Here is a 20615-nt window from a genome sequence, read left to right as displayed (position 1 = left end):
ACATAGCCTGGTGGTGTGGTGGTGAGGTGCAGTCATGCTGCGTTCATGAGCGTAGGGTAGGCTCAGGTCTACGTCCGTAGTAGCCTATATTTTAATTTAACGTCTTTAATGGAAAGAGATCGCACAGAGATGGATAATGAGCGTTGATTAAGATTAAATTACAATGCCACATATGGCAGACACCTTCAGATATGAGAGACCCCCTCAGATTTTTGACTTTGGTGCTTTCATGGGAACCAGTCCTCACTCTATGGGAGCTCGGCTCCTTCTGGCTCCCACGTAATTCGAACACTGTTGTACTCTTTTAAAGTCTCTGGCAAGTGAAAGTCATTACTTTTCAATGAAGAATGACAGTTGAAGTTAACACAATGTTCTGAGGAATTGGCCTAGTCATCATACAGTCTGAAATACATGGACATCTGTTTTTCATTTTCTGGCTCTGCCCAATGGGCTTTTTGCTATTTCGCAACATCAGAGTCAAATGCAAATTGTTAAAAGGTGTTTGAACATTTGGAGGTACTTTTGCATATATTGCCATAAAGTGATGTTGTGCAAAGTGTGTTTTTCATGGGAAATGAAGGGATTTGAGGACAGAGAGAGAGACAAGTGCTGGGTGGTGGTGTAGCCAACAGATGGAATGATAAACACGTGACCCAAAACGGAAAAACAATCAGGCCCTATTACAGACCCCACGTCAGAGTCAGGGCGAGTCATGCAGCTTCGGATGACACTCACCAAAACACACGTTCACAGCGAGACACACATCAACGTCATGATGTCAGCCACTGGAGCATTACAGGATTTCGAAGCACTTTGAACCGTCTGTACATTGGGCAGCGATTAGTTTGTTTACTTGTTGAGAGGTGTGCTCCTAAATTAATCACGTAGGCCAAATCCTTCACAAACTCCAGCATAACAACAAGAAGAGATGTTATAATTATTTAGCCAGATTGAGCCGTGTCACAACAAGAGAGAGGAAAAAGCACAGAGCACTCTCCGTCAGTCCTTATCATCAGAGCAAATACCAAAGACTTCCCATTTCATCATCTTTTCTGATGGTGTGCCATTCAGTGACAAAGGCCAGATTCATACTTCTTCCACCATTCTGTAAATATTCAATTAGTGAGCTTTATATAGCTGAGACCTTCTGTTGTCACAGTAACTGGTTGAGGTTCTTGCCCTCTGGTCTGTAACCATATTTAGACGACTTCTGCTCGGATCTTAAATGAGAGGTCAGTCAGTGACTTGTTTTCCTTCTGAAACATCTCATTGCACTTGCCATTAGTGGGCTGTTGCCAAACACTTTAATTGAGGAAGCTCTGAACAGCCAACATTAGTAATATAACAAGTTTGTAGAACTGCAATTTTAGTTACGACACACACTGTTTGGCTACATATAGATGGGAAATGTTACTAAATTAGTGACAGTAACGGCTGTATTAGAATTGGTCACAGGTTGCAAAATCCTCTTAAAGGAAATCAACTTTCTTGCTGAGCATTAGATGGAAAGATTGACACCACATTCGTATCTGTTTGATAACAGTAGAATTAAGCTACAGCTAGGAGACAGTTAGCTTAGTGTAGCATAAAGGCTAGGAACAGGAGGAAAAAGCTAGCCTGGCTCTGTCCAATGGTAAAAAGTCACAGTGATGACATGACTCTAGGAAGGTGGTGGTGGTGGTGGTAGATCGATCTTGTTGCCCCTGTGTCCAGTCTTTATGCTAAGCTAAACTGGCTTCTGGCTGTAGTTATATTATATATATGTGCGATTTTCATTCCTGACCTCAATTCTGCTGCTGTAGCTGTGGAATTTAGCCATATCGAGCACAGACATCTCACCTTACAACATCAGTGTGACACATTCTTAACAACAAAGATACAATAGAAAGTTTGACACATTTCATTACTCTGATCTGTGTACTTTATTTATCACCAATATGCGTTGGTACTTGAAAGGAACAACACAATGCTCTTGCGATTTAGTTTAACATTCATAGAGAAATTAGTGAGAACAGAAAGAGATACTGGAGTCCAGATCTTTGTTTTTTGGTTCACATTTTCTCTTCGCGAACAGGTTTTCCATCACAGCTGTCTGCTAGCTGTCAGTGTGACCAGTGGGCCATCCATTTTGTTCATTAGCCGGCCTTCCACTCAGTTTCCCATGGTTCTTTGTTTGTGTGTCATGTATGAACCATGACCTTTGAGCTGATACTGTCGGACTAAATGATCTGAATGTCAGCATATCATTGGTCTAGCAGCTTCTTCCTAAAATAATGGAAAGGAAAGTTGACAGACTAAGATGCTTTGATTGATAATTGTAATGTGGAAAAAAGATCATGTACAATAAACTGTGAACAACATCAGTGTGGCATTTTAGCTCCAAATATTCACTTCCATCTTAATACGAGATAATCCTAACAACATTTTGATAGTGTGTAAACTTTCTGAAACAGTAAGGGTCAGCGATTAATTCATTGTTAAGTAATTGTTCTTTATGTTTTAGAAATTGTTACGATTTCTCATCCCAACAGAATTCATTTTATGCTGCAAATGCATTGTCATGGATACAAAACCTGCTCTACACTAAGTAACTTACAAATGTACATATAGTTATCTACTCTGTTGTAAAAATTAATAAATTAGAACAATAAATAGTCTTTTATTTGACACAAGCAGCAGAGGTATTAAAAGGCTTTTAAACAATGAAACTGTATTTATGTAACCTTGTTTCCTTTGGGTCGTATCCATAAAGGGAATGTCCACTCTTGAGTTTGGCCATCAGATAATAACTGTCCAAAACGGCCATTTTTAACGTTATGGACTCAACTGAGGAGATATGTTGGGGCACATGGTGCTAGGTCAGCGAGTTGAGCTGGTTAAGATTGTTTGTTGCCTAGGAATGTGGACAACCCCTGCCCCCTTTTCCTGTCCCACTCCCCCGTCCCACCTCCTCAAAAGATGCCCAGAATGTCGTCCAGTTCTCCAAGCTTGAGTGGTGATATACATGTTTCTAAACCTCCCACACCTTGCTATCACTGTAGCTTGGGGGAGTGGAAAAGAGGCATGTGAAGTGGGTAACAGGATTGGGATAGATAACCCTTCTACTAGGACCCCTGAACAGCCCCTACAGTACGTATCAGGAGGCTGCAGGAGGCAGGAGGTGGGCCTGGAGAGTTCATGTCTTGTCAGGTTGCCTCACCGGGGTCATTTCACTGCGCCAGGACACATGAAGTGCTGATTAGTGTTTGCAACGAGTGGGGAGGCCAGAGATAAGTGGAGAGGAAGACAGATGTCAGAGGGAAGGAAAGGGGTGGGGGGTTAGGCAACTGGTTCCCACTGGTTCCCAACAGGCCTTATACGCTGTAGGATGTGCTTGGTTCGGTCCTTTTAATTCCTGTGGGTATAAGGGCACACCTTGACATCACTATTGGCGACAGATTGACTGTAGATCTGTAGCACACTGGCTTTCCACTGTCCGAATAATGGGAACTGATATTCATGCCTTTAGATGAAGTACTCTGTTTTGCTGTTTAAAACATATATATGTCCACAATCATTCACTTGGCGCGCACATAGTTTCATGAATAGTGAATGTGCACTTCCAATCTCAGTAAACCCTTCCAGAGATTCCAACAATTGTCCCTTTGTTGAAGTCCTCCTGGCTAACCCTCCTTTCTCAGCTTACTGTTAGTTCTGTGTCTTTCCTCTTATTGTAAGACTTTATGAACGGTTAAACTCCTTTAAAGAATGGACTATCTGCAGCCACACTCAGCTACCACCATGCCTTCAAACTTGTACTTGTAGGTGACCACGCCTGTGTCATCCAAGTACAGCAGGGAGATGGGGTCCAGCTTTGTGGGCACACAACAAGCTTGTGATGCCTTCTGAGGACTGTTGATGTTGATCAATGTCTGGACAATGGCATGCTTGGTGGGCGTGACATGCTTCGTCAGTGGGAAAGAACAAATGCCAGTGCACTCAAAGGCATCGTAACCAGTGGGTGCCAGGATCCAACTGTCCCATCCGATGTCCTTGAACTCTACGAACATAGATTGTTTCTTGCAGTGGTTTCCCTTGGCATTGCGACGAATGCGGGATGCTGTGTCGTAGATCAGATTGGAGCGCATTTGGATGAGGTCCTCTTCATCCGGCTCCGTTTCTTCATATCCCTCCTCCCTGTCCCTCCCTGGCTCCCCCCACAGACCATTCAGGCCCATCCCTAAGTCGTCCTGGAGAATCATGTTAGAGGTTTCATGGTCAATCATCTCGTTCAGCTCGCGCTTGTCATTACGGTGATCGCTACTTTGGTCATCGGAGAAAACAATCAGCAGGGGTTTGTGTTTTTCCTCAGGGCTGGTGTCAATCTTCATGTCCCCTTCAGGTGGATTTCTGTCTTTGTTTTCCTCTGTGATACCTTGAACATTATCTTCATTAGCAATGCTGGCAATGTGCACTTCCAACCGGTGCGTGGTCCCATGGTCAGATTTGCGCCAGCGTTGAACAGCAGCAGTGAGGTCAAAGGCCTGCCAGCCGTTATCAGTGCCGTAGACCTGGCGGGAAGCCAACTCCACCAGCTCTAACTGCTCTCCTCCCCCTCTGAATCCATCGCCTCTCACAGGGTTCTCAGCAGTCATGTTCTCATCTCCGACACGCGATTCCACCTCGTAGATAGTGACCTTGCGGTCGACACCAGCGTAGAGGTGGCGGTCAGTCTGGACAAGGGTGTAGAGGCGAAGCTCAGCCGCTGTGATGCGTTCATGATGGGGGACTGACACGTTAAAGAGGAGTGGGTGACGCCTCACTCCTCCAACACCAACAATACTGGGAGATGAATCTGGAGAAGAGAAATAAATGGTCAACGTTTAACTATTTGTTAGTTGAAATATTTTGTATAGTCCTTTTAATGAGGTTTTAAGCTGACTTCTGTAACCCTAACCCTAACGTTTTAACCCAAACACTAACCTAACTGTATTGAAACCAAACCAAACCTAACCCAGGCAGCACCTTAGGGAACCTTTACCTTGATTTTTAAATTTTAAATAGTTTTAACCCAAATCTAACCCTATTGAAGATGTTATCCTCAATGTCATCCTTAATTGGAAAACTATTATCTTAATTTTATTGCAAGCTGTTCCAAGCTGTATTGCAAGGATGTTTCTTTAAAGTGGTGGCTCCGACACTGTGGCGCGCACTTCCTATTGCATTAGGATCTGTGGTCTCTGTTGACGCTTTTAAAAAGCTTTTTTAATCTGGCTACTGTCTTTATTTGTATTGCCATTGTTCTTTTTTTTTTTTACTGTTATTGGGTCTTATTTATTTTTTTATGAATAACTTTTTCACTATGTCTGTAAAAGGATGCACTTAACCCTAGCCCTAAATAAACTTACTGAACTAATTTTCATATGAAAATTGCCTTGCACAGAGAAGTAAAAGGGAACAGGGTCATGACTAAGGCGTGGATTTAAACAACTACATTTGGTTTGTACATGCTTCAAGCTACAGTCTACTTAAACGCTGTACATGTTTACAAGAAGACCTTTGTTCTCAGTGTCTTGACTAATATCATTTGGCATTGCAGACCACAGGGTGATGAAGAAAATACAAATAATGTTTAAATGACAAATGTATAAAAATATTCAATAACATGGCAGCAGAAGAAAGAACCCGGCAGTTCACATTTTTAATCAATGTATATGTACAACAGGGGCATCATCATATGGAGCAGAGGATCTCTACCTTCATTTTTGAAGCTGCGGATGATGTTGGCGGTGGGCATTGCCGTGTGGTCATTAGCGAAACGGTTGTAGAGCTCCATCATGTACTCAGGTGGCTCTTCTCGTGTGCTTCCAGGAGACAGGGGAGGAGAACTCAAGCCAGACAGGTTGAAAGTCCGCAGAAACTGTTCCTTCAGGCTCTCAAGCAGGCTCTGCATGTTCATGTTGTTGTCCTGCTCCAGCAGTGACGGATCCACTACCCCTCCGTGCCCGTCTCCCAGCCCCGGAGAGGGGCGATATCTCTGATGGGTGTTGGAGATTGGGCTGCTGTGTCCACAGAGCCCCTGGAGCAGCAGGATAGGAAACAGCAAGAGCAAAGCCTTGGAGCTGCAGATGGTTCCCAGTTTAGAGACCCAAATGCTCGCCATGGGAAAAACAATCTGCAGCTTTCTAATCTATGCCCTATAGGGTTGTCTACAGTATGGATGGGCTGATGCAACAGTAGGCCAAAATGACTGTGATCTCTGAACGCCTTAATCCAAAGGTTAATTGAAATTGTGGTCAGTTCATCTGTTGGCAAATAAAGCTGTTGCAGGATCCCCGGCAGTAGACAGGAGAGTTGTTGACCCTTGCTCTGACCAGTGTGAGCCTTTCTTCAGGAGTGTGTCCCTGCTGCTCTCTTCCAGATCTCACAGCATTTATTCTCATGCACACCTTTTGATGTCCTGTGCAACTGGGCTGCAGTTCCGGTGACAGGGTGGCCGAAGCTTGTCTTTGTCCATCCGAGTCATCTCTGTTTTGTTTTGTGTCCTCTCCTCTGTCAGTCTCTCTCTCTCTCTGCTCTCTTCTTTCCAGCTCTTTCTGTCCCTTATCTATGATATGGTGGGCTCTGCATTGCTCAGTGCTTATGGTCTCTTTGCTGGTGTGTGTGTGTGTGTGTGTGTGTGTGTGCGTGCGTGCGTGCGTGCGTGCGTGTGTGTGTGCACGTGCATGCCTTCAACTCTGTGTGATGCACATGAGCGTGTTATCTCACAACTTCCTTAATGAGGATTTTGTAAACACTGTCCTGTAGCCTCTTCCTTGTGGAAGCGCTATTTTGTCTGGGTGGGTGCTCCAGGCTTGATATTCTTCATTTGTTTATTTGCTTTGTAAATGGTGGAGGTCTGCGAGCTGCATCTAGTGTCCATTGACCGTTTCTTTTATTTTTTGACAAACACCACGTCGCTGTTGATGTCGTTGAATGTAATAGGATATATCTATTAGACAACACTTGTCCAAATGAAATTGAAACGCAATGAGGTGTGAGGCCTTAATGATCAGGGATGAAAGATACTGAGTCTGGAGGACATTTCTAGTAGCTCATGAGAACAACAGAGTTGTACAAAAGAATCAGTCATGTTCATTCAACAAAGTAACAATCACAACACCCCCCCCGCGTTGTTCTGTGTGTATTTCCTCTTCTGGTAAGTTGACACTGTGTCTGAAATGGGTTATCTGGGCACAAGAGGCACAAGAGGATGTTTTCTGATGAGATTAGTAATGACTCACACTGGCTCCTCAACAGATTCGAAGAACTATTCTGTTCTGTTCACCTGAACCCTAATCCCACTACGCAACTGCCCTTCATTCCTGAGCTTCTTTGTGTGACCTGCAGATACACTCGTGATTGCGGCGCGTCACAGTGATGGGAAGGAATGAGCTTTTTCCTTCCTCTGCCACTCATCTGCAAGGCTGACAGTTGACAGACGTGCTGTTATCTGTCACTCTGTTAAACTGCTGCCGCAACGGACTATCACATCTTCCTGATGGCCGTAAGAGGGCTAGATAATGGCAATGTCCTTTTGCACGCACACACACACACACACACACACACACACACACACACACATATTCACACAGTCAATCCCATCCATATGGTCTGTATTATGGACTTAAGGGTATAACAAATGTGGATTTATCGAGCCTAGTTGCTTTGAACTTTCCTATATTTTATGGTAATATCAAATATCTGAATTTTATGATTTTCAGCTGCGTTTCCCTCACAAATAGTAGGCTACGTTTTTGAGGAAGGGAAATGTATGGAAAACTAACACACTACTAGATAATACCACCATCACCACAAAATATAGTGTAAAATCCATTCAGGTTAGGAGGTTTTTAGGTAACTAATGTACTATTGATCAGTCAAAACAGGGTATATTTAAAGTAGTGCTAAGTGCTTGCAGTGGTACAATTCTGACATATTACCAGAATGTGTCTGCTGACACAGCAATGTTAGCGGTCCTTTGGAGTCGTGTTTCTGGCTGCCCAACATATTAACGTCCAATTTTCACTCTCCGTTTAGCTCTGACTTTGTCACAAACATTTTATCAGTCTGCTGTTTGTTGGGCAGGTATTGTACAGTTATTTTGCTGGAAAGAGCTGCCTGTTGCATTGATAAGTGCAGCTTTAATGAAACAAACTGCATTCTCTGAGGTAAATCAAAGTACTATCTGATTGTTTGCCAGGTTAGCAGCATGCCTCTCAGGATGGCAATGTTATTCAGTCGGCTCGTTGGAACAGACTGAAATATATCAACAACTATCACATGGATTGCCATGAAAGTTTGATATTAATGGTCAATTTCGACAATGTCACCATGTCCAATATAAATGCCGGCAAAACTGCCGTTTTCCATCAGCCATTAAGTGCACTTTGTGTTTAGTGCTACTTAGCGAGTGCAATACTAAGACACTTAACATTATACTTGTTAAATAAACGCATGTTATTCTGGTCAGTGTGAGCACGTTAGCATGCTGACATTAACATTTAGCTTAAATCACTGCTGTGCCTAAGCACAGCCTCACAGAGCCACATGGCTGTGGATTTCAGTTAAAAAGGGCCAGATGTATGAGTTTAAATCTGGCAACAGTTACTACCATCGTGCACAATGTCCACCGCTTTCAGGCCTGTATCTTTTCATTCAGAGAGACGAAGTCCCTCCACTTCCTACGGACCACCATGGGACCTTAATTCCTAGTGAATGGGGAATGACAAATCATTTTTTGATCCTATTTGAATTGAGCCATGAAATACACATATAATGTGAGTCACTTCAAAAGATAATTTTGCAAGTCTAGAAAGTCTCAGTTTGTCATAAAACTGTTGAAGTATAGGACTGTGAAGTGTGAAAATATGTAATTAGAATGCTCAAGTTTGCATGGGTCACGTGTTGTATGGTGTCTGTCGGTTTCGTACCGGGATGTAAAGTTACTCACACTATTAATGGCTCTTCCTCTTCTCGGCTGGATAAAACACATCAGGTAAGATAACATTAAATGCGTTGTGGATCATAGCTAAGCTAGCTAGCTAGCAAGCCGCGCAACGAGCAAGGTGGCGTAAATTGTAGGAGACGAGATACGTGGTTCACTGAGCGGTTTGACACAAAAGTAAGTGGTATTACAACAAACCTACGACAAACTGAGACTTTCTTCTTTCGAACTGACGAACATCATATGTGTAATTCATGGCTTAATTCAAACAGCAATCAAAAAAGAATTAGTCTCTCCCCGTTCACTACCATAGATCTTTTTTCCAAAATAAGGTCCCATGAGGTCCACAGGAAGGGGAGGGACTTCACCTTTCTGTTGCCTTATTGTTTATCTCAGCTTTTTTATTCAATATGTAATCAGTTTATTTGTATCTGAAAGGCTGATGTACAAATAATAAAGACACACGGATGTGTTGATATAGTACATATGTGGAGTAACCTTTGTCGTCATGCATCAACAAAATACACTTACATGTGTGCTGTTTTATTATTTGACCACTGAAATGAAACATGAAATGATGGACTATTCACTCTGCAAATGGCACAAATAGTATTTGTACTGTCCACCATTAACATTAATTCAGTCCAGTTGAACAAAGGGTTCCGTCTAAGCTGAAGTTGTCCGGCCTTGCATTTCCATGGACACACCAGATCAAGTTCATATACAGTGCCATGACTCCTGCAGTAGGGAGGAACCAACTCGTGTTGTGTAAAGTCTCTAATGTGAATAGAAATTTTAACGGCCATTTAGATCTCTACATAACACTCACAGGCACAAACAAATGCGCCAATAATTTATCTTGAGAAGCAAACATCTCAGATGGAAATGATCCAGTGTCATCCCACTGGAGGACAATAGTATTTTCCATAACCAGTTCATGTGAAATTAGCTCTGTTGAGGTTAACGCTAGTCATAAATCCATAGACCAGTGAGTCTGAAAACAACTGTTAGGTGGGAGCGTGTGGCTTTTTGGGGAGGAACTGCTGAATGTCTCTTTGCAGCTGGTCATTGCGTCTCTGGGCCTCGTCGCGGCTGCGCTCTGCATTCCTCAGGCAGATCTCCAGAGCGGCCACGCGGTGGCGATCTGCCTCCAAAGCCGACTGCAGCTCCGCCATGGCGGCCTTCAGCTCCTTGTTCTCCTGCCGCAGACTGCAAGAGACAGTGAGAGACATGGAGGGTTCAGACAAACAGTCAAAGTCCGGGAAAAAATAAATGAAAGACATGACTTTCATACAGTATTCCCAAAGCAAGAAATACTGTACTTGGAACACTCATGTTAATAATAATAATAATAATAATAATAATAATAATAATAATAACAAAAACAACCGTAATAGCGGAAAAAAAGTAACGATATATATTTATGTATAAGCATATACACATACATCTGCACCCCTATACACTTCTATACATATATATGTATAAACATACAATATATGCATACACTCCCAAACTTTTACCTAAGAAATATAGGAGCTGATTTGTTGACAAATCAACACCTGACAATATTGTTAAAACATTCATTTTGTGGTAAATAACTTCATACCACATGTAATGGTTGGTGAGGGTCCCTCTGGTAGGGCTGCTCCATTATGGAAAAAAATCATTATCGCGATGATTTTGGTCAATATTGACATTATTTAACACTATGACTCATTGTCTTTTGGAAAGAGGTTGCAATTATTGAACTTAAAAAACTTTGAAACAGTTAAACAAATCAACAGTGAAAACACCTTGAACTGTGAAATTTCAATTCATACTTTTCCTATTTAAAAAAAAAATTTAATTTGGAACACCAGACAAAATAAGAGTTCACTTGCAAAACTTGATGTGCAAAATAATCGTTTTACTCGATTATTCTGTTTCGGTGATCATTAGGAGTCAAATTCGTAAATGCGATTAAATGTTCAATGAATTGCTCAGCCCTATTGTATAGTCTGGTGTTGTGCCAGTTAGTTGCGACTCCTCAGTAGAGCTGTAACAATTCCAAATGTTGCTGTACGATTAATTTCCTCAGAAATAATTGCGATTAACGACATAATAGTCGCTTTCGGTCAAATTTAAAGACACATATTACTTTAAAGCTATGAATGACTTCCAGGATACATCTTTTGGATATATATCACTGCTATGTGACCCATATAATATAATAACAAATAAACAGCCTATGAAGTAAACAGAGCCTCTTTATTATCATAAAACAGTTTTTCTAACTGTATCTCCCCTTGTCCTTTTTGTTGCTATGAATATGTACAGGGTCAAGTGCCAATAACTAACGATTGAAATAGTAATAAAAATATATAGTCGGACCAATAATCTCTTATATAAATACAATTTGGCAATTTGGCACATCTAAACATAATCAACAATTACAAGTCACACCCTTTAGGACCTTAGCCAAAGTTAGAAATTAATTGCGGTTAAACAAAGAAACCGCAATTATGTAAAACCAAAAAAATGGACAATTAGACAATGATGTAATAATTGTTACAGGCCTACTCCTCAGCTGAACTCACCTGTCTACCAGCCGCTGGGTGTCTTTCTCTGGCTCAGACCTGCTGTCCACCTGCGGAACCGAAGCGCTCACTGTCGGCTTCCCTACACTCGTCTGCCGAGACAGCGCCTGGGCAGGCTGGGAGTCGCCGTCAGGGTTTTGAGAGCCAGCGGTAGATGGACTTGTGTTGTCGCTTCCTCTTCGGGCTGTTAACCTATCCTCTCCATCCTTGTTACTGATCTGAGCCCCCCCGAACAATGAACCTGAACTCCGGAGGTCCAGGATCTTAAAAATGTCCTCTGACAGCGTCCCGCTCTTCTCCTCCACGCTCTCCTGGATGTTACTCCAGCGGTTGAGGGCCTCCGCCTTGGCTGCCATCCCGGTGAGGGGGCAGTTGAAGGTGGGCAGGGTCTGAGTGCGTTTGCGCGGGCTTATCCAGTCTGTGGTAGGTGAGCGAGGCTCCTGAGGCAGGTTTTGGGGGCTGCAGTTTCCTCTGCCTGGACCTGGACTGTCATTGTCCTCCTCCTCTTCTGGAGACTCAGAGAGAGATGCATCACCCATCTGAGACAAACACACAACTGACGATTAATTACAGATGTAAATATACTACGTATAAATACTATACTGTGTGCAGTTGTTATTTTAAAATCAGAGGGAAGACATGGAGGCAGAAATAAACTTCAGTTGAGGAAAAACCATGAACTGAACCACAGCAGCTTGGAAAATATCTGTAGCACAGAAAGTGTTTGTGATGTTAAAGGTCATCATTCCAGCTAACCGCACTCTGCAAATTTATAGAGCACCACTATCAAAGGACCCCTGTCAAATATTCCTGTAGATAATTCAATATAATGTGTTCAAATTAAATAGAATATACAGTACAGGCCAAAAGTTTGAACACACTTTCTCATTCAATGAGTTTCCTTTTTATTTTCATGACTATTTACATTGTAGATTCTCACTGAAGGCATCAAAACTATGAATGAACACATATGGAATTATGTACTTAACAAAAAAGTGTGAAATAATTGAAAACATGTCTTATATTTTAGATTCTTCAAAGTAGCCACCTTTTGCTTTCTTATTAATAAGGGACAAAATTCCACTAATTAACCCTGACAAAGCACACCTATGAAGTGAAAACCATTTCAGGTGACTACCTCATGAAGCTCATTGAGAGAACACCAAGGGTTTGCAAAGTTATCAAAAAAGCAAAGGGTGGCTACTTTGAGGAATCTAAAATATAAGACATGTTTTCAGTTATTTCACACTTTTTTGTTAAGTACATAATTCCATATGTGTTCATTCATAGTTGTGATGCCTTCAGTGAGAATCTACAATGTAAATAGTCATGAAAATAAAGAAACCCATTGAATGAGAAGGTGTGTCCAAACTTTTGGCCTGTACTGTATGTTACTAAATCATAAATAATCAGTGGGATTTAGGGCATGGATTTCCCAGGAAGACATTTTGACTTATCAGGGGTTTCCCCCAGAAAAGTTGTTAGGCCTAGGGTTGTGCCGATGGACGATATCATCGTCCATCGTGACTGGCTGGCCGACATCACGATGGAGAGCCACCATCGTGATGCCACGCCCCCGCATCCTGTCAAACACACCAATCCTAGTCGCGGGCGCTGGACGGGAAATTGAAGTGCGTCGGTCTTAAACTAGCAAAGACACTTGCGTCGGGCTTTACGCTGTGCTGCGCAGGGTGCAAGATACTAGGGCCCCTTAAGTGGAAGCTACTTTTTTCCCCCTTACGTGCAACCTATTTGTGAAAAAGACCATCGCTTTGAGCAGACTGGATTGGCTGTAGTGATACATTCTCTCTCTCTCCCTGTCAGTTGTAGCTCGCTCTACCTTCTAGTAACGTTGGACACAGTGGTCTTGAGCGAGAGAGAAAAATGCGTTAACGTGGAACGCTATCACACTTTCCTTTCTTTCCTCATTGGACTAACACTACTGTGTGCGTGCATCAATAAGTAAGTCTGAGGTCCTGTAGGTACAGGACGATGTTATGCAGGATTTATGAATGTACGTTGGCAACAGAAGGCTAATTCACGAGTGTGCTAGTTTATGTGTGAGCTAATATTGCGCATCTGTTCATGTGCGCTGCAAGAGTTATGTTTCTGTTTATTGAATGCGCTATTCAGTGCAAACATAACCGAGAATGTAGTTTAAACTCAGTAATGATGGTATATTAGGTTATTACTGTCGCTCTGTTGAAGGCAAACGTCCCACTGTACTGTCGTTACGCAGACCACGGACATCTGATTGACTTAACTGCACCGTACTTAAGTGAAAGTAGGTCAAGTAGTAAAAAAAATGCCTCTACCAGCAGGGCAGCATTTATAGAGGGCATTTAAATGTATGTCTGATCGTTTCTATGTTAGCTGTTAGCCCATAGTAGTAGAAAAAAAATATTTATTTATATATATTTATATATTTCTATATGTGTAAAGAGATATGAGACGACAATATCATCGTCCATCGCCATGTTTTACTGTAAACATCGTCAGCTGCCAATTTAGGGGACATCGCCCAACCCTAGCTAGGCCCGGTGACAAGTGTCTTTTTTTGATGAGGGCCCGCCTGGGTCCAGTCACAGACTTATGGCAGCATTAATGTAGAGCCAAATTGTTTCTGTGACAGAGTCATGGACGTAATTGTGAAATTGAGAATTTATAAAAGCTATAAGACTATAAGATTACAATACACTAGGGGAAACCCTTAGCCTGGGAAAACCCTGACGAACTTCCGGCAAATTTAATTGCGTCTGGCCAAGAGCCCATTCAAGCCCATTTCCAATTTTTCCAAATCGAGACACCAATCAAAACCGTTGAGCTTTACACGATGACGATAGCGCAGCAACGGCGAGCAGCTTTTTGTTTACATTCAACATTACTGCTACGTCACCCCGATCGTTGGTCTGATTGGTTGAAGAACTATCCAATTGCGCCCAGCAGAGATGGGAAGTAACGAAGTACAAATACTTCGTTACTGTACTTAAGTAGATTTTTCGGATATTTCTACTTTACTTTACTATTTTTTTTTGTGGCGACTTTTTACTTTTACTCCTTACATTTTAACACGAATATCGGTACTTTCTACTCCTTACATTTTAAATATTTGGTTTGTCTTTTTTTTAGGTCTTATGTCGCCGGACCATCCAACCACTCACCCAGCGGGGCGCTATGCCACAGAAAAAAGGTGAGAAAAAGAAAGAGAGACTTCTCGGAGTTAAAAGAAAATCAGTTGAGATGGTGTGTGTGTAAGGCCCGCGAGCCAAACTGTACGTATAACTTATGTTGTCAGTTCATTTAAGCCTGTTGTTGTATTGGTCTATAGTTCTTGCAAAGTTAAAGTAGGTTAGCTAGTGATTTAGTTGTTTGTGTTCTTCACCTGTTAGCTAGGTTTCCACGTTGCTTGTAAAGCATCAAAAGAGAGAAGTTGTCTCTGTCCGTGTTTTACAGACACACCGGGGTAGTTTGAAACCAGCATCAGCTATAAATACGGTCCTAATCTAGTCCTCACTAGCAAGTTTCAAATAATTTCACTGGAGTTACCGTTATTATTTTTTTCCCGTGATCAATACCGAATTCAATCTAATTGGATGGGAATATACTGGTGGTAACGTTAGCACTAGTAGTATGGACGGCGACATGATTGAAAATGCCTAATCCCAAGATTAGGCAGACAATCAGCAAGACATTCCCAATCATCCCTGGCCTTATCTGAGAGAGATGTTTGAGATAGGCTAGGAGGCGTCAAGTATGACTCCTGGCCAATGTGCTGTGTAACTCTAAAAGTATGGGGAACTTCTTAATTAATCTATGTTTAGTAATACATATTGTATCCTTTATTTTCTTTCTATATTTGAGCACACACACAACATGTAGATTCCTTTAAATGTTAAGGGAACGATTAAAAAGAGAAACTGGATCTGTGAATTCTCACAGAATCACAATTGAATTCATATCTTGCTACTCAGTCAGAATCTTATTAAGCTGGAGTCCCAGTCTCTGTCACAATAATCATATATGTGATGTTTGGCAGACATCCATTTAAAATGTAGACAATGGCATATAAAGAGCCTGGTTTTTATGTCCACTGAAGTTTCTCATCTTGCACTCTAGTAACGTGTGTGGTCCAGGTAGCTTTGCATAAAAAGTGGTTGTCATTCGCAAGGCTACTTTTACTTTTATACTTTAAGTACATTTCAAAGCCTGTACTTTGTTACTTTTACTTAAGTAAAGAAGTTAAATCAGTACTTCTACTTTTACCAGAGTATTTTTTAATACAAGTATCTGTACTTCTACTTAAGTACGGGAAGTGAGTACTTTTGCCATCTCTGGCGCCCAGGGGCATTTGAGCGGCGTCTGTTGGTGACGCCCCTTTTGGAAATGAGCTGTGAATGAACCTTCCCTAGACCCGCTCTCAGTTACAACTGAGAAGGGTCTGGTGGCTAGGAAACCATGATTCCATTTATCTGCTTTTATTTCAGGGCCCTGGGGAGCCATTGTTGGTGTTATTATTAGTAACACCTGTGCTTTTATGACAACTCAAAAATTGTGGGAACCAAAACATTAGGATTTAATGTTGGCATATTCACACAAATTAGCATTTTATGTAGCACACAATCACCCTGGTACTGTTAGTATTTGTGCCAATGTCAGCAGGTACTTGTATACAGTTGACTGTATATAGAGTTGTAAATAGGTTCTCTGTTTGAAACTTCTGCTAGTGGTTTAATCTCGGAAGGTCAGCTAACGTGTGTCCATTTTTTCACTGGGCATCATTCAAGCATTAAAAGAAAACTTTGACATTTTGAGAAATAAGCTTTATTTGCTTTATTGCCGCAAGTTGGATGAGAAGAACGATTCCATTTTCATATTTGTCCATTTATTTAATTAATTAGTTAATTAACATATAGTTAAACAGCTAGCCTAGCTCTCTCCAGAGAGAGAGAGTCCGTCTACTAACACCTCTAAAGCTCACTTTTAACACATTGCATGTTGTTTGCTTAAACCGTACAAAAACTGAACTGTAAAAGCCACAATTGGTGGTTTTTACAGGGGCTTATGTTAAGGTGACCAGATTTCTGAGACAAAATCCAGGGACATTTTCAGCTCAGAAATGTAAATACCTCCAAAACAGGTAATGTTTTTATCTTTGTAAACTTAAAACGGGGACCTAGAGCTGCACTGGGGCAATTTTGTCTATTTTGTGCATCAATCTGGTGCACTTTGAAAATATATTCAGACAACCAGCAGGGGGGGGTTCTATCTTTGGAGTAATTTGGAGAGATGCCTCTTTGTAATTATGAAATATATAAAAAAAAAAAAAAAAAGGAGGGCAAAACATATTCCCCAAAATTGTGCATATGCCTATTTTTTAAAAGTAAGTGATGAAGTACAACCAGCAGAACACTAATTATGTGTGAGGTAAGTTTAGACACACAACTCTATTTAATTATTAAAATATTAAATGTTTTTGGCAAAACATATTTCCCAAAACTATGATTATGCTTATTTTTGAAAAGTAAGTGCAGTAGTACAACCAGCAGGGGGCTTCTATGTGTGGAGTAGTTTTGGAGACATGACTCTCTGTAATTATGACATATACATTTTCTTTGGCAAAAATATTCCCCAAAATTAGGCATATGCCTATTTTTGAAAAGTAAGTGCTATAGTATAACCAGCAGAAGACTAATTATATGTGAGGTAAGTTTAAAGACACAACTATATTTCATTATTAAAATATTAAATGTTTTTGGCAAAAAATATTCCCCAAAATTATGAATATGCTTATTTTTTTAAAGTAAGTGCTGTAGTACAACTAGCAGGAGACAAGTTATAATTGAGGTAAGTTTGGAGACACTACCTTATTTAATCATTAGATTAATAAATATTTTTGTTGAATCTCTTTTCGGTGTTGTAGTTTGTAGACGGTCCCTAAGCACTCGTTTTACTGCATTCTCAGTGCCGGCTGCTCGTAGGGACCAATGTTATTTCTCCAGGTTGGAGGACGGCTCGTTTAGATGAAAATGAGTTTGGAGCTCGTTGTTTACCTCACTACGGTAGGAAAGATGCGTCGTTTTTTATTTAATAACATTTCGCTGTGAATATCTTTCCAACTTTACCAAAGTGTCAGTCACAGTGAAAACCGTGGACATTTCCGGGGACAGCTCCAGCCGGGGACAGGTCACCGAAACTGGGGACTGTCCCCAAAACCGGGGGACGTCTGCTCATCCTAGTTTATGTGTTGGACTACACCTTGGTCAAGAGCACAAACAAGATATATGTGCTAATGATTGAGCTATAGAGCCAGGCTAGCTGTTTCCCCCGTTTCCAGTCTTCATGCTAAGCTAACTGTTTGTTGACTCCAGCTAGCCTACATATTTACCGTACAGACATGAGAGTGGTAGCGATAAGCAAGGTAGTGAAGGAGCTAATTTCAGTTTTGCCACACCTGTCTTCGAGCCACTTAACAATTGTTGACGCTTTTGAAAACTTGGTAACTTTATCACGAATGTAAGAATAGTTTCTGACTGTGGGGGTATTTAATCCATAGATTTGTCAACAAATTGCCCCATCTGATAGCAAAATAGCTAACTTTTAATTCAATTCAATTTTATTTATAGTATCAAATCATAACAAGAGTTATCTCGAGACACTTTACAGATAGAGTAGGTCTAGACCACACTCTATAATTTACAAAGACCAAACAATTCCAGTAATTCCCCTAAGAGCAAGCATTAGTAGTGGCTATTTCGACAGTGGCGAGGAAGAACTCCCTTTTAGGAAGAAACCTCGGCAGACACAGGCTCTTGGTTGGCGGTGTCTGACGGGGCCGGTTGGGGTTTTTTTTTAGGATATGTTCTAGTGTTCAAAACATTCCCTAAAAATATGACATTCTCAATATTTCAGAGGCTTAATGTGTGGTCAAGTGCTCGTACCTCTGCAGACTCCCAGCCCACGAAGCTTCGGGGCGTGTTCTTCTGGCTTTCGGCCTTGTTTGAGGGAGGGGAGGGAAGCACGTCTTTGGAGAGAGGAAACAGAGTCTCATGCTGTCTGATCATCACTGTCATCAGCCTCTGGATCTGAGGAGTTGCTGTGCAGAAAAACCAACACAAACGTGAAAAGATTATGATCAAAACGCTTTCTCCTTTGAAAATTCACTTGAGCTGAACGTTTTGATTGAGTTTTTTTTTTTCTTTTTTGCAATTATGTACAGTTCAGATACATACTGTAGGCATAGACACACTGTTTGTCAGCGGAGATAGTAGGCAAAGTATTTGGAATTGATAAAGTAGCACATGTTTTTTGCTACTTCAGGTCTGAGTGGTACTGAGGCATTATTGTTAAAGGCTGCTTTATTGCACTAAATATAGTTTCCAAAAAACAGAAGGATGTCATGGCACAGTATTGCCACATACAATTGCTTAATAAAATAAGCAGTCACACATTTGGATTCAGGGTGTTTCCCAGATGTTGAGCAAAACAGATTTCATAGCCAATATAGCAAATAAATTATACTATTAGCCTGTTTTGGACCAGAATATCAGACACATCCACCTAACTGAACATAGATGTGTACACATGTTGTTTCAGGACACAAGGTTCTTACCCTTCATCACAGTGATGGGGTCTTCTATCTGAGGTTTGAGCAGGTTGATCCCCATCACTGTAGCTAAGTTCTCCACATTCATCTTATTCACCTTGGAGTACAGCTGCACCTCAAACAAAAACCTGCAGAGCAAAGAGTAGGGGTGTGAATCGTCACCGGTCTCAATTACGATTATCCTGTCAACGATTCGATATCCCGATGCATTGCGATGCGTCGCCTCCTCAATGTTATTATTTATTGCTACACGTGGTTTTCATCAACAAATTCAAGCAGTCATATATATATGAAGTCCCCTTTTTATTATAACTACTCTTAAAAAAGACATTTCCTGAACGTAGCCGAGTCTGAACACAGAAGACAAAAGGGCAAAAACTAAAAAAAAGCAGCGACTGGAAAATCAACAAGCAACATCAGTAGGCGTCGCGATGAACCGATTGCAATGATTAATGTCAACACCCCCAGCAAGGAGACATGATCAGCAGACCCAAAAACAAATTTTGCTGATTTTTTTTTTTATTTTTTTTATTTTTTTTATTTTTTTTTACTGTTTTTCTACGGTGGCCGGGAAGTGCAATGCAACATTACAAAGAATGAAACACTTTTACAAAGCTCGAGACAAATTTACATTTTGGAAAACAAATTTACATTTTGGAAAACAAATTTACATTTTGGAAAACAAAATAACATTTTAGAAAACAAATTTACATTTTGGAAAACAAAATAACATTTTGGAAAACAAAATAACATTTTAGAAAACAAATTTACATTTTGGAAAACAAAATAACATTTTCGAAAACAAATTTACGTTTTAGAAAACAAATTTACATTTTGGAAAACAAAATAACATTTTCGAAAACAAATTTACGTTTTAGAAAACAAATTTACATTTTGGAAAACAAAATAACATTTTCGAAAACAAATTTACGTTTTAGAAAACAAATTTACATTTTGGAAAACAAAATAACATTTTAGAAAACAAATTTACATTTTCGAAAACAAATTTACATTTTAGAAAACAAATTAACAAGATGCAAAACACTTTTACCAGTCCCGAAACAAATTTACAAATGACAGATTCTTCACGGAAAGGGAATGTACCACATACCGGAAGTGATGAGGTGTTGTTGGTGAGCGCAGTCAATTTGTGTTGTTGTGAGTGAGTATATGGCCGTGAATGAAGTTTATGGTGACTTTAAGTGTGGTCGGTGTTTGGAGTTTTTATATGACACCGGACCTGGCGACGTAAGGAAAAACAGGGAACGTATCGACAGCGCCGGCCGGATCGAGCTACAGCAGGGGGCAGCTGAGTCCGTCTGCAGCTGCAGGACCTGGAGCTCACTGCCCATTCCTGGGAGCCAAAACCGGAACAACGCAGCTGGAGACCCAGGCCGTATTGCTGGGCCCGCTGGAGGGAAGGGAAGCCGGGAGAATCAGATCCAGGACTAAACGGAGCGGACTGTCACAG

The 20615-nt window shown here is 41.0% G+C and overlaps 2 protein-coding genes across 4 annotated transcripts in view; both read right to left on the bottom strand.

The window, feature by feature from the left end:
* Positions 1-3318: 3318 nt before the first annotated feature.
* On the bottom strand, positions 3319-6142 carry bmp10 (bone morphogenetic protein 10). The gene is made up of 2 exons (XM_039802164.1): positions 5737-6142; positions 3319-4834 (listed from the first exon to the last, which is right to left on the bottom strand). Exons 1-2 carry the CDS (start codon positions 6140-6142, stop codon positions 3753-3755), a joined length of 1488 nt encoding a protein of 495 aa, XP_039658098.1. The 3' UTR covers positions 3319-3752.
* A 3345-nt stretch (positions 6143-9487) lies between these two features.
* arhgap25 (Rho GTPase activating protein 25) overlaps positions 9488-20615 on the bottom strand; it is a 28039-nt gene continuing 16911 nt past the window's right edge. For 2 of the 3 annotated variants that reach the window (XM_039804327.1, XM_039804325.1), the window contains 4 exons: positions 19151-19272; positions 18480-18634; positions 11542-12080; positions 9488-10174 (listed from right to left, as the gene is read on the bottom strand). In XM_039804327.1, coding sequence (XP_039660261.1) covers positions 9973-10174; positions 11542-12080; positions 18480-18634; positions 19151-19272 — 1018 coding nt within the window. In that variant the 3' untranslated portion in view covers positions 9488-9972. The remainder of the gene's footprint in view (positions 10175-11541; positions 12081-18479; positions 18635-19150; positions 19273-20615) is intronic. The other variant, XM_039804328.1, reaches the window with a different exon arrangement.

The sequence above is a fragment of the Perca fluviatilis genome, chromosome 6 (genome assembly GCF_010015445.1).
Source record: "Perca fluviatilis chromosome 6, GENO_Pfluv_1.0, whole genome shotgun sequence".
NCBI lineage: Eukaryota > Metazoa > Chordata > Actinopteri > Perciformes > Percidae > Perca > Perca fluviatilis.
Note: the sequence above shows the minus strand (reverse complement) of the source record. Positions and strands in the feature narration are given on the sequence as shown.